We start from the raw sequence: 13,931 nt of genomic DNA on the forward strand, positions 1-13,931 counted from the left end.
CATCACCTGCCCCGTCTGTAAGTGACTGAATGCATTCTCTCCCGGGTCATAGCGCCTGGACTGATTTTGTGTTTGTCGCAATAAAAACGGCCGTTGAGTCAAACGAGCTTTTCTCGTCTGTCATCATGGACCGAATGCACGCTACAATATTCAATAGAAGTTAATTTCTTCCTCCTAATTCCCACGTGATACAAGTAGTCTGAAATTATATTTGTGTTCAGCTTCAAGCGGTCTATCACAAACAGGAAAAAATCTGAGGAAGCAACACTCGAAAAAAAAAGCTCTCCAGTGTAACGTTTATATTATTTATTTATTTTTGTAATTCATGATAATTTTGTCTTTACGTTACTCTGCTGCTGCAAAAGAACACATTTCTTCTCACATAAGTCAGTGATAATACATCTGACTTATGTTCTACGACTTGTCAGTGATGCTGCTGCAAGTTTTTCAACCTTACTTAACATTGTGGTTAAGTGATTTTTCATCAGTCAACTTGGTTTATTAGCGTCACATGTATCTTGTAACAGTGGAAAAACTTTTTTTTGCATGCCATCCATATAAATTACTTCATTACATCAATACATTGAGGGAAAACGATAACATAATGCGGGAATGGTTCTGATACGCAAATTCTCCCTGCTTTACTACTTCTGTGAATGCTCCAGCATATTAAAACAATCACTTTTAATGAACCTAGCAATGTATGCACACCACACCTTTAATTACGCTAGCCCAGTCATTAATGAGGAAATGCAGCGGGTGATGCGGACCTTTAACTAGCTGACGCGACATCTGAGTGGCCACGTGTGTTGCCACGTCGCCGCGCAGGCGCAGCGGGGCCGACGACGGCTCCGCCTCCCTCCCCGAGGCCCCTCTGCGATCGCCAGCCGTGTGTGACAGTTGGCGGCCATGAATTTCCTCAGAGGGGTAATGGGCGGCCAGAGCGCCGGCCCGCAGCCCAGCGGTGCTGACACCGTGAGTACCGAGTCCCGGGTTGGGGGAGGCGAGGGCCTTGGGGCTTCTGGGCCCCCTCTCCTATCGGCCCGGGAACCCTCCGGGCCTGTCTGTGCCTGGGCCTGGATTTCTGGACTCCGTGGGGAGGGAGTGGGAAGTTGTGGTTGGAGGGTGGCTTTGAGCTTTTATGGCGATTGACGGGGAGCCACGATCGGAGACGTGGGGCGGCAAGGAACCCGCCATAGTACAGCAGGTGCTGGGGACAGTACGTTGGGCAGAGAGAGTCTTTTGGGAGCGAAACAGCATTAATACGTTGGACCCGAGCTCTGCGTCAGCACTCTGTTGAAGGAACAGTAAACCAAAGCTCTGCTGAGGAGCGAGGCTTTGCAATCTTCCCAAGGACGGAGAATTATCCAAAGGGAAATCAGGGTAGAATGCAACTTGGATTAAGTTTCGAGGAAGATTTGTTGCTGTAATTCCTAAGTTTAAACACAGTGGAAAGCAGGGCGGTTAAAATGAGGGACACAGTATATTGCAGGTGTTTGAATTTGGAGCAGCAAACACTCTGCTGGAGGAACTCGGCGTCAAGGCAGCGTCTATGAGGAAAATGAACAGCTGGCTTTTCAGATCGCGGCCCTTCATCTGGACTGGAGGAGTCTCAAACTGAATTGTCAACTGTCCATATGATGCTGCCTGCTCTGATTTTAAAGTTGGGAATGTTTGAGAGTAGGATTAGAGGAATGCACTGATCCCATAGACTAGAGATGAGATTGATGTTAAAATGGAAGTCTAGACAGCTCAGTCCCTGTGTGACAGACGTGGAGTTTGCACGTCCTCCTTGTGACAGCATCCATTTCATCCATGTGCTCCAGTTTCAGCCACATCCCAAAGATACATGGGTTGGAAGGTTAATTGGTTGTTGTAAACTCTATAATGTGTTGGTGTATGGTAGAATCTGGAAGGAGTGGATGGTAATATAGGGAAAATAGAAAGGAGGATTGATGTTAGTTGTCAGATTGGTGTTAATGATAGTTATGGTACTGGAAGGCCTGGTTCCATTCTGTGTCTTTACTCTCTCTTCTGCATTCTCTCTATTGCTATGGTGTGATCCTTTTTTAGGCAGGGCACAAAACAAAGATGTGTTTCACCTGGATCCTATATAGTTGTGCAAAGACATTCTTGTTCCTGTACTCAGATATTCCACTTAAAGCCATTCTACATCCTCATCACCACAGTAAGGGAAGCACAGCACTGAAACAGGCCCTTCAGACCAGAGTCCATTCTATTTGCACCAATCCAACACTAATCCCATATCTTATTCTCCTTACATTCCTGTCAACAGTCCCCAGAGTCTGGCCAATGAGCTTATCAGCTTTGGGATGCAGGAGGAAATTGGAGCACTGAAAAACTCCACACAATCAACAGGAAGCATGTATAAACTCCATACAGATGGAACAGAAGTTAGAATTGAGCCTGGGCTGTGGAGCTGTGAAACATTGGCTCTACAAGATCAGTGTCTGTGCCTCCATTGAATATTCAGCAACCTAGAAATTTTACTTGTTTTCAAGTCAATTTGATAAACATTCAGTGGCCACCTTATTAGGTATAGGAGGTCTTCTGGTACTGTAGCCCATCCACTTCAAGGTTCAACATGTGTGTTCAGAGATGCTCTTCTGCCTACCACTATTGTAACGCGTGGTTATTTGAGTTATTGTCACCTCCGTGTAGGCTTGAACCAGTCTGCCCATTCTCCACTGATCTCTCTCGTTAACAAGGTACTTTCACTTGGAGAACTGCTGCTCACTATATGTTTTTGTTTTTCTCACTAGTCTCTAAGTGCTGGAGAGTGTTGTGCTGAAAATCTGAGGAGGTCAGCAGTGTCTGAGATACTCAAATCACCCTGTCTGGCACCAATAATCATTCCACGGTCAAAGTAATTTAACTCAAATTTCTTCCCCATTCTAATGTTTGGGCTGAACAACAACTGAACCTCTTTACCATGTCTGCATACTTTTATGCATTGAGTTGCTTCCACATGATTGGCTGATTAGATGTTTGCATTAACGAGCAGGTGTACAGCTGCACCGAATACAGTGGTCACAGCATATCTCTCTTAAGTTAGCCCTATTTGCCTGTGTTGGCCCTTTTCTATTCATGTACCTGTGTAAAAATTGTTTAAGTATGACAGGGAATCATTTAAAAAGTTGGCACGTAAGTGTTCTTCAGTTCCACACTTGTTCTCAATCTATATTAAACGTTTGTCTTTGGGGACCAAATATCATGTTGCTGATGATACAAATTAAGGTGGGGTTTTTTGTGATGTAGTTATCATTTCAAAATGTTCAGTCTCTTGAATACTTTCTGAATAAATTTCAAACCTCATGTAGTCACTTATTTTCTCCTTGAAGTGCATGGACTATTTTCTGGCCTCATCTAAGTCTAAAGACCTTAACACTACCAAGCTACCAAGAAATTTCATTTCCAGCAAAAGTGTTGTGATATTGGAGCACAGGAAATGACAGATGTTGGAAATCTAAAATTAAAGTGTTGGAAAAGCTCAGTGGCATGTGGAGAACTAATGTTAAACAAATATTGACCTGAAATGTTACCCGTCTCTCATGCTGTATTTCAAACTCCTTATATTTGGCGTGATTTAAGCCTGGAATACTCACAAATGTCAAAGCCTGGATAACTTTCCTGTGTCATTTTACCAGCTGCCTTGAACTTCTTCGACTGCATCTTGATGCTTCTCTGGTGCTTTAAAAACAAAACTTTTAGATGTTGATGTATACAGTACATTTAATAGCCAATGTCACCTATTGTGCACAGTTTGCAAAATATGAGTTGTCTACTCATGCTAAATCACTGAGCATCGTAGCAAATTTTCTTACCTTCACTATACCAAATAAAATACTTTGCTTCCAGTTCACTATTGAACATCTTTTGTTGCAGAGCTGAACATTGTTATCATGTTTTAGGGCTAGCTTGAAAGTTACCAGATGAATTCATTTTCTATAGAGAGCAGCTATCAGGAAGCAATCTCAGCTAATCATGTGAATTTTAGACATTGGAAGTAAAGGTCAATAGAACTGAAAATCCAAGTGAGGTTAATGTTTGGATAAGATTGGTGTGCTTCTAGTTTGGTTGATAAGATAATTGCATACATGGCGTTTCACTTGAATTTAAGTTGATAGACTTTTTTTTCTTTTGGAGTGTCATTTTACAGAATAAATAAGAGCTTTCTCTGTCCTCAAAGTTGAGAAACATGGTTTAAATAGATTCAAAGTGACTGAATTTTGTATAAGATAACAGATCATTAGCAGATAGAATTCCCAAATTATGTGGCTACTTTGAATAATTGCTTGATGTTGCTCCAGGGATGAGTTTTAAACATTTATTTTATTTGTTATATTAGTTCTGATGCATGTTAGTTTCAGTGTTGTTGCAATTATCATGTAAATTTCCTAAATTGTATTTGATCAAAGTCTATTCACGTCAACATTGTAGTTTTGAGACAAATTGAATTTATTTAACAGCTATTACTTTTATGCCCATTTAGAGATACTTTGCAGTTCCCTTAGATTTTCAGGGATTTAGTCCAACCGATTAAATTTAGTTGGTAGGGAATGTTTTGATTTATTTTTTAGTTTTGTGAAAAATTTAGTGATAACTGATAATTCAATGATTAACTTGGCTAGGAGTGTGGGGACATTTTAGGAATACAGTCGACCTTCACTAAATCGACTACCAGTAATCCAGTTCCTTCGATAATCCGGCACTGATTGTGCTTAATGTGATCCTTCTGTAATTCAGCATCTTCACTAATCTGGCACTCCTCAGGTCCCAGTGGTGCCAGATTAGTGAAGGTCGACCTGTAGATGAGTCAATATAACTTACAAGACTACACCAACAAGATGAGTTGGAAATTTAGAGAGTTAAGGAGGATTTCAGTAGCTGATGTGACTGCATAAGCTCTGCATTCTATAAGATTCTATGACTATATAATTCTCAGTCCCCACAAAGATCATCTCTTATATAAATTTTGCTCAGTACTGGTGATTTACTCATGTGGAAGCAGAGAGTAACAGTTGTATGACACCTGAACTATGGTGCATGAAGAAGAGACATGGAAGAGGTAGTAATTTCAATATACGGTATTAGAAGTGAATAAAAATTATAGGGCATTGATTTAGGGTAAAGGAGAAGAGATTTAGAATCAGCACCAGTTTATTATCACCGGCGTGTGACATGAAATTTGTTAACTTAGCAGCAGCAGTTCAATGCAATGCATACTATAGAAGAGAAAATAAATAAATAAGTAAATCAGTTACAATATACATATATTGAATAGATTAAAAAGCATGCAAAAAACAAACACTGTATATTGAAAAAAGTGAGGTAGTGTCTAGCGGTTCCTCCTGTCCCATTATCCCCTCATATCCCTTTTGCCAATCAACTGTCCAGCTCTTGGCTCCATCCCTCCCCCTCCTGGCTTCTCCTATCATTTTGCATCTCCCCCTCCCCCTCCCCCTCCCCCTCCCACTTTCAAATCTCTTACTAGCTCTTCTTTCAGTTCGTCCTGACGAAGGGTCTCGGCCCGAAACGTCGACTGTACCTCTTCCTAGAGATGCTGCCTGGCCTGCTGCGTTCACCAGCAACTTTTATGTGTGTTGCTTGAAATTCCATCATCTGCAGATTTTCTCGTGTCTAGCAGTTCAATGTCCATTTAGGAATCAGATAGCAGAAGGGAAGAAACTGTTCCTGAATCGCTGAGTTTGTGCCTTCAGGCTTCTGTACCTCCTACCTGTTGGTAACAGTGAGAAAAGGGCATTCCCTGGGTGCTGGAGTTCCTTAATAATAGACGCTGCCTTTCTGAGACGCTGCTCTCTGAAGACGTTCTGGGTACTTTGTAGGTTAGTACCCAAGATGGAGCTGACTAAATCTACAACGTTCTGCAGCTTCTTTTGGTCCTGTGCATTTGCCCCTCTATACCAGACAGTGATGCAGCCTGTCTCCATGGTAGATCGAAAGAAGTTTTTCAGTGTATTTGTTGACATGTCAAATCTCTTCAAACTCTTTATATAAAAAAAAGCATAGCTGCTGTCTTGCCTTCTTTATAATTACATCGATATGTTGGGACCAGGTTAGATCCTTTGAGATTTTGACACCCAGGAACTTGAAGCTGCTCACTATCTCCACTTCTGATCCCTCTATGAGGATTATACAGTATGGTATGTGTTCCATCGTCTTACCCTTCCTAAATTCCACAATCAGCTCCTTTGCCTTACTGACGTTGAGTGCCAGGTTGTTGCTGCAGCACCACTCCACTAGTTGGCATATCTCACTCCTGTATGCCCTCACGTCACCACCTGAGATTCTACCAACAATGGTTGTATCGTCAGCAAATTTATAGATGGTATTTGAGCCATGCCTAGCCACACAGTCTTGTGTATATAGAGAGTAGAGCAGTAAGAAGAACTCTTCCCCAGAGAGTGCTAGGTACGTACCTAAATGCACTATTTTAGAGAATGGTTGAATATGGGTCTCTGGTAGCATTTAAGTGTGTAAATGAGCACTTGAATTTCTTGGGCATAGAACGCTATGGACCTAATGCTTGGGATTAATAGGGGAGGCTGCGTACTGGTTGGCATGGGTGGGTTGGGCTGAGGAGCCTGTTTCCATGCTGTATGATTCTCTGACTGTGAAAGTGAGCTGTCTCTGCATGTCTTCCAATATAGCATATACTTAGTGAAATATGCAGAGCAAAACCCTGGAGTATACCAGGAAAAGCCTCAAGAGTGTACTGTATATTTGCATTAGTTTAGATTATGAGGACACGCAGTCCTCTTTTATTGTCATTTAGTAATGCATGCATTAAGAAATGATACAATGTTCCTCCAGTATGATATCACAGAAGCGCAAGACAAACCAAGACAAACTGACAGAAACCACATAATTATAACATATAGTTACAACAGTGCAAAGCAATACCGTAATTTGATAAATAACAGACCATGAGCATGGTAAAAAAAAGTCTCAAAGTCTCTCGAAAGTCCCATCATCTCACGCAGAGAGTAGAAGGGAGAAATTCTCCCTGCCATGAACCTCCAGCGCCGCAAACTTGCCGATGCAGCACCCTGGAAGCACCCGACCACAGCCGACTCCTGAGTCCGTCTGAAAACTTCGAACCTCCGACACCGAGCACCATCTCTGCCGAGCGCTTTGACCCCGGCAACAGGCATTAGGCAAAGCCGAGGACTTGAGGCCTTCCCCTCTGGAGATTCTCCGTCGCACAGTAGCAGCGGCAGCGAAGCAGGCATTTCAGAAGTTTCTTCAGATGTTCCTCTGTGCTTCTCACGCCTGTCTCCATCAAATCAGGATTGTGCACGGTATCTACTTACAAATACCGATATCATTTCGGAGTGGCCGCGCGCACTGAGTGGCGTTGCCATCCTCTCTTCCCCTCCTGTTCCTGCTTACATTAAAATGTTCCTACTTTAATTCTCTATTCTTCTTACAATAAAGGCAAATCTTCCTTTTTTATTTGCATACCTTCCTACTAGCAATCTTTTGTATTTTGTACACTAGGACCCCTAGAAACTTTTAGTGGCACCATGTGTTTTTGTCTTGCACTCCATTTGTGCAGTTTGTTTTCCACCCTTACAAAATGGATAACTTCATATTTTCCCACATGCTTCATTACAAGCTAGCTTCTTCCCATTCACTTAACCTATCTGTACCCCTTTTCAAGTTCTTTGTGTCTTCACATCTTGCTGAACCTGCCTCTCTTTCTTTCATCAGCAAATGTGGGTGCAGTGCACTAAGTTCCTTAAGCTATGAATGCAAATTGTGGATTGTTGAGGCTCCAGAACTGATCCCTCTGGCATCCCACTAGTTACTGATTGTCAGTCTGTTACCTATTTATTTTGGCTGTTAGCTGCCCAATCTTCTAACCTTGCCAGTACAGTATATCACTGGAACCACATGCACTTGGTTGCAACAATCTTGTATGTGGCAATTCAATCAAATAGTTTCTGGAAATTAAAATATACCTCATAAACTTCCTGTAGGTTCCTTTTGTCCATCCTGTTTGTTATAGGATTTGAGGTGTCTTGCAAAACCAGATCTTTTGGTGACAGGAGGCAAGGGATAGTGTTGGATGACTTTTTTTTCCCTAGGTGTAAGTCTGTAATAAGTGATGTAATTCAGGAATTGCTGCTGGGACCTTTGCTGTTAAGATATAAGTGACTTGGATTAGAATGTAGGTGACCTAATTAGTAGGTTTGCAGATGACATGAAAGATTATACAGTCATAGATAGTGAAGGTTGTCAAATTTAGGGATACAGAATGACAGTTAAGTCACAACTTTTAGCTGAAAGTTGTGCAGTGAGATGGGAGATAGAATTTGTTTCTGGCTGTGTTTACTATAACTGGAAAATAGGAAATTATGTAGGATGGGTGACCTCATTGGGGTTTATAAAATTACAGGTTGACCTTCACATCCCAGTTTGGCAAAAGAATAAACCAGGGAAGGTAGTGCACCCATGACTGACAAGGGAAATTAGGGATAGTATCAATTCCAAAAAAGAAACATACAAATTAGGCAGAAAAAGCGGCATTCCTGAGGACTGGGAGAAATTCAGAGTCCAGCAGAGGAGGACAAAGGGCATAATTAGGAAAGGGAAAAAAGGTTATGAGAGAAAGCTGGCAGGGAACATAAAAACTGACTGTAAAAGCTTTTATAGATATGTGAAAAGAAAAAGATTGGTTAAGACAAATGTAGGTCCCTTACAGTCAGAAACAGGTGAATTGATCATGGGGAACAAGGACATGGCATTCCGATTGAATAACTACTTTGGTTCTGTCTTCACTAAGGAGGACATAAATAATCTTCTGGAAATAGTAGGGGACCGAGGGTCTAGTGAGATGGAGGAACTGAGGGAAATATATGTTAGTAGGGAAGTGGTGTTAGGTAAATTGAAGGGATTAAAGGCAGATAAATCCCCAGAGCCAGATGGTCTGCATCCCAGAGTGCTTAAGGAAGTAGCCCAAGAAATAGTGGATGCATTAGTGATAATTTTTCAAAACTCTTTAGATTCTGGATTAGTTCCTGAGGATTGGAGGGTGGCTAATGTAACCCTGCATTTTAAAAAAAGGAGTGAGAGAGAAACCGGGGAATTATAGACCGGTTAGCCTGACATCAGTGGTGGGGAAAATGCTAGAGTCAGTTGTCAAAGATGTGATAATAGCACATTTGGAAAGCGGTGAAATCATCGGACAAAGTCTGCATGGATTTGTGAAAGGAAAATCATGTCTGACGAATCTTATAGAATTTTTTGAGGATGTAACTAGTAGAGTGGATGGGGCGAACCAGTGGATATGGTATATTTGGATTTTCAAAAGGCTTTTGACAAGGTCCCACACAGGAGATTAATGTGCAAACTTAAAGCGCACGGTATTGGGGGTATGGTATTGATGTGGATAGAGAATTGGTTGGCAGACAGGAAGCAAAGTGTGGGAATAAACGGGACTTTTTCAGAATGGCAGGCAGTGACTAGTGGGGTACCGCAAGGCTCAGTGCTGGGACCCCAGTTGTTTACAATATATATTAATGACTTAGATGAGGGAATTAAATGCAGCATCTCCAAGTTTGTGGATGACACGAAGCTGGGCGGCAGTGTTAGCTGTGAGGAGGATGCTAAGAGGATGCAGGGTGACTTGGATAGGTTAGGTGAGTGGGTAAATTCATGGCAGATGCAATTTAATGTGGATAAATGTGAGGTTATCCACTTTGGTGGCAAGAACAGGAAAACAGATTATTATCTGGATGGTGGCCAATTAGGAAAAGGGGAGGTGCAACGAGACCTGGTGTCATTGTACACCAGTCATTGAAAGTGGGCATGCAGGTACAGCAGGCGGTGAAAAAGGCGAATGGTATACTGGCATTCATAGCAAGAGGATTCGAGTACAGGAGCAGGGAGGTTCTACTGCAGTTGTACAAAGCCTTGGTGAGACCACACCTGGAGTATTGTGTGCAGTTTTGGTCACCTAATCTGAGGAAAGACATTTCTTGCCACAGAGGGAGTACAAAGAAGGTTCACCAGATTGATTCCTGCGATAGCAGGACTTTCATATGATGAAAGACTGGATCGACTAGGCTTATACTTGCTGGAATTTAGAAGATTGAGGGGGGATCTTATTGAAATGTATAAAATTCTAAAGGGATTAGACAGGCTAGATGCAGGAAGATTGTTCCCGATGTTGGAGAAGTCCGGAACGAGGAGTCACAGTTTAAGGATAAAGGGGAAGCCTTTTAGGACCGAGATGAGGAAGACGTCTTCACACAGAGAGTGGTGAATCTGTGGAATTCTCTGCCACAGGAAACAGTTGAGGCCAGTTCATTGGCTATATTTAGGAGGGAGTTAGATATGGCCCTTGTGGCTAAAGGGATCAGGGGACATGGAGAGAAGGCAGGTACAGGGGTCGGAGTTGGGTGATCAGCCATGATCATACTGAATGGTGGTGCAGGCTCGAAGGGCTGAATGGCCTATTCCTGCACCTATTTTCTATGTTTCACTAATCCAGCACCATTGGGACCTGAGGAGTGCTGGATTAGTGAAAATGTCGAATTACAGAAGGATCATATTAAGCATAAACAGTGCCGGATTATCGAAGGAACTGGATTACAGGTGGTCGGATTAGTGGTCAACCTGTATGAATGTATGGGACTCAAGAACTCGAGAGCACAGGTTTAAATTAAGTGAGGGAAATTTAGAGAAGATCCGAGGGGTTAGATTGTCACACACAGAGTGGTGAATATCTAGTAGGTGCTGCCAGAGAGATGATGGAGGTAGGTATTGTGTTGAAAAGGCATTTGAACAGGTACTGGGATAGGAAGGTGTGGCCAAATGGGATTAGGGTAGATTGGCATTATGGTCAGCATGGACAAGATGGGCTGACAATATCCATTTCTGTGTTGTTCTGTACTCAGCAAATTTGTCAACATAATTTCCCCCTCATATAACTGTGTTGACTGCTTGATTGTCATATGAATTTCTGAGTGTCTGGCCATTATTTACTTTATAATGGTTGGTTGGCATTAGTTGGCATTGCACTTTTTCTTAAGTGGCAGAGAGGTTTTAACTTCCTCTCTCCCTCTAGCCTATTGATTAACTTTTATCTTTGTGATGAATTCAGTTGTCTCGATTCGTGAAGATCAATCAAAGTAATGATTTTGAATCTCTGCCACTTCTATTTCCATTTATTAATTTTCAAGTTTTGTCTAGTTGCTCTCCCTCAATATATCTATAGATCTGACACTTTCTATTTTACTCTCACTGTCTACCACCTGCTATTTTTGTTTACTTATCCATTGCTGGTTTCTAAGATTATTAGTCTTGTGGGTCTGCCACTGTGTTTTTCAATATTGCAAGTCTTTTTCAGTTTGATATCGCCTTATTCTCACTTAGTTAGGATAGAAACATAGAACTTGGAAAACCTACAGCACAATACAGGCCCTTTGGCCCACAAAGCTGTGCCAAACATGTCCTTATCTTAGAAATTGCCTAGGGTAACCCATAGGTCTCTATTTGCCCAGGAGTCTCTTAAAAGACTCTATCCTATCCGCCTCCCCCCACTGTTGCTGGCAGCCCATTCCACGTATTCGCCACTCTCTGCATTTTTAAAAAAAAACAACTTACCCCTGACATCTCCTCTGTGCCTACGTCCAAGCACCTTATAACTGTGCCCTCTTGTGCTAGCCATTCCAGTCCTGGGGAAAAAGCCTCTGACTATCCACACGATCAATGCCTGTCATTCATAATGTACACCTCTATCAGGTCACCTGTCATCCTCTGTTGCTCCAAGGAAAAAAGGCCGAGTTCACTCAACTTATTCTCATAAGGAATTCTCCCCAATCTAGGCAACATGCTTGTAAATCTCCTCTGTAACATTTCTATGGTTTCCACATCCTTCCTATAGTGAGGCGACCAGAACTGAGCATAGTACTCCAAGTGGGGTCTGACCAGGGTCCTATATACCTCTCGGCTCCTAAACTCAATCCCACGATTGATGAAGACCAATGCACTGTATGCTTTCTTAACCACAGAGTCAACCTACGCAGCAGCTTTGAATGTCCTATGGACATGGACCCCAAGATCCCTCTGATCCTCGACGCTGCCAAGAGTCTTACCATTAATACTATAGTCTGCCATATTTGACCTACCAAAATGAACCACCTCACACTTACCGAAGTTGAACTCCATCTGCCACTTCTCAGCCCGGTTTGCAACCTATCAATGTCCCGTTATAACCTCTGACAGCCCTCCACACGATCCACAACACCTCCAGCCTTTGTGTCATCACTTCCCATTGAACCTATCTTGGTTGCATGCTTCAGAGTATGAAATCTACTTAATTCTCTGACTTTATGTCCTTAATCTATTTTAATTGTCCTCTTTATCCAATTATGATTTCACACCATCATAATTCCCTTCATTCACACCCAAGTTTTTCACACTCAACTGAATTTTAAATTATCATTCTTTCCTTGATGATCCCTTACTATATCATTATTGTTTTGTTATTTATTATTATATTTTGCAATAGCTCCTTGATTGGTTCCTCTGTGTCTTGCTCCAGGAAACTATTGAAAATACACTCCTGAGGTAGCCTGAGGCTACCCATTTTGGGCAAATCAATCTATATGTTGAAAGTCTTCTATAATTATTGCAGTACCTTTCTTACAAGCCTCATTATTCCTTGCATCATAGTCTATCCTACTATATAACCAGTGATAAGGGGTCTGTACACTTCCCTACCTTTTTAAAAAATCTTAATATTTTCTTCCACACAACCAATTTCTGCAGGTTGACTTTTAGGGACGGTGTCATTCTACACCATTGCAGTAATTTCATCCTTTATTAATAGAGCTATGCTGCCTTGCTATTCCTGTTTCATAATGATTTTAAAATGTTTATTACCCTGAATATTAGCCTTGAACATCTTGCAGCCACTTCGCTGCCACGGATATGTGATTATACCTATTTCTATTTATGCTATCAATCCACTTGTTTTGTCATGAATGCTGCATGTATTTGGATAGAATTTCTAATTTTATCAATTTTCTTTACTCTGACTCTGGTTATGTGCATGCCTGCCCATTCCTTTCTCGTTTTGGTGTGTGCCTGCGTGTGTGCGTCCGTGATGATGTCTTTTTCATGGCTTTTTACAAGGCGCTGAACGAGAGAGAGAGAGACTGTGTGGCGCACCACTCCTCACATACATTTTTGCAGTATTTTCCCTTTACTTTATGAGGTCGAGTTGTGATCTCGACTCTCAACCCGGCACGGATGGAAAGTGTACTCGGGAGTGGACCCGACTGGTTTCGAACCCAGGAACCTCCGCTTCCGGGTCCGGTGCTGATGTCATTATGCCACCAGCCAGCCCGCCTGCCCATTCCTAATGTACTTCGGTTACTTTGCCCTTTTCTGCCATTCTATGAACCTCTTTAGTTGAGTCTAATTTGTCCCTTCACCTTGGTTTTTTTTTCCTCTCCCCTTTGATTCTACCTCGGTTTCTGTTCTGCCAAGGTGGTTTAAACTCTCCCAAAAACTCCTGCAAGCCTACCACAAGGATACTAGTCCCATCCAGTTGACCTCACAATGTACCTTGTTAACATCGATCTGCACTGCACTTTCTCTGTAATTGAAGCAGTTTATTTCTGCATTTTGTGTTGTCTTACCTTGTACTACCTCAAGGCACTGTTGTAATGAATTGATTGGTATGTGAGACAGGTTTTTCAGGGTACCTTGGTTCATGTGGTAATAAACCAAATTACCAGTTTTCCAGCTGGTGTGTAACCTGTCTGGTTTGTGGAGGTTGCATCTGCTCCAGAAATTGTTTCAATTCCTCAGAAATCGTAAGCAATCCCTCTTGCCATTATCTCCAGTGTCACTCTGTCTTCCTCCTTCTGAAC

The 13,931-nt window shown here is 42.1% G+C and overlaps 1 protein-coding gene across 6 annotated transcripts in view; it reads left to right on the forward strand.

Moving 5' to 3' along the window:
* Positions 1-838: 838 nt before the first annotated feature.
* Positions 839-13,931, forward strand: part of uso1 (USO1 vesicle transport factor) — a 136,637-nt gene continuing 123,544 nt past the window's right edge. For all 6 annotated transcript variants that reach the window (XM_072256533.1, XM_072256532.1, XM_072256535.1 and 3 more), the window contains exon 1: positions 839-975. In XM_072256533.1, the coding sequence (XP_072112634.1) occupies positions 910-975 (66 nt within the window). In that variant the 5' untranslated portion in view covers positions 839-909. The remainder of the gene's footprint in view (positions 976-13,931) is intronic.

This window comes from Mobula birostris, chromosome 4, assembly GCF_030028105.1.
Source record: "Mobula birostris isolate sMobBir1 chromosome 4, sMobBir1.hap1, whole genome shotgun sequence".
Classification (NCBI taxonomy): domain Eukaryota; kingdom Metazoa; phylum Chordata; class Chondrichthyes; order Myliobatiformes; family Myliobatidae; genus Mobula; species Mobula birostris.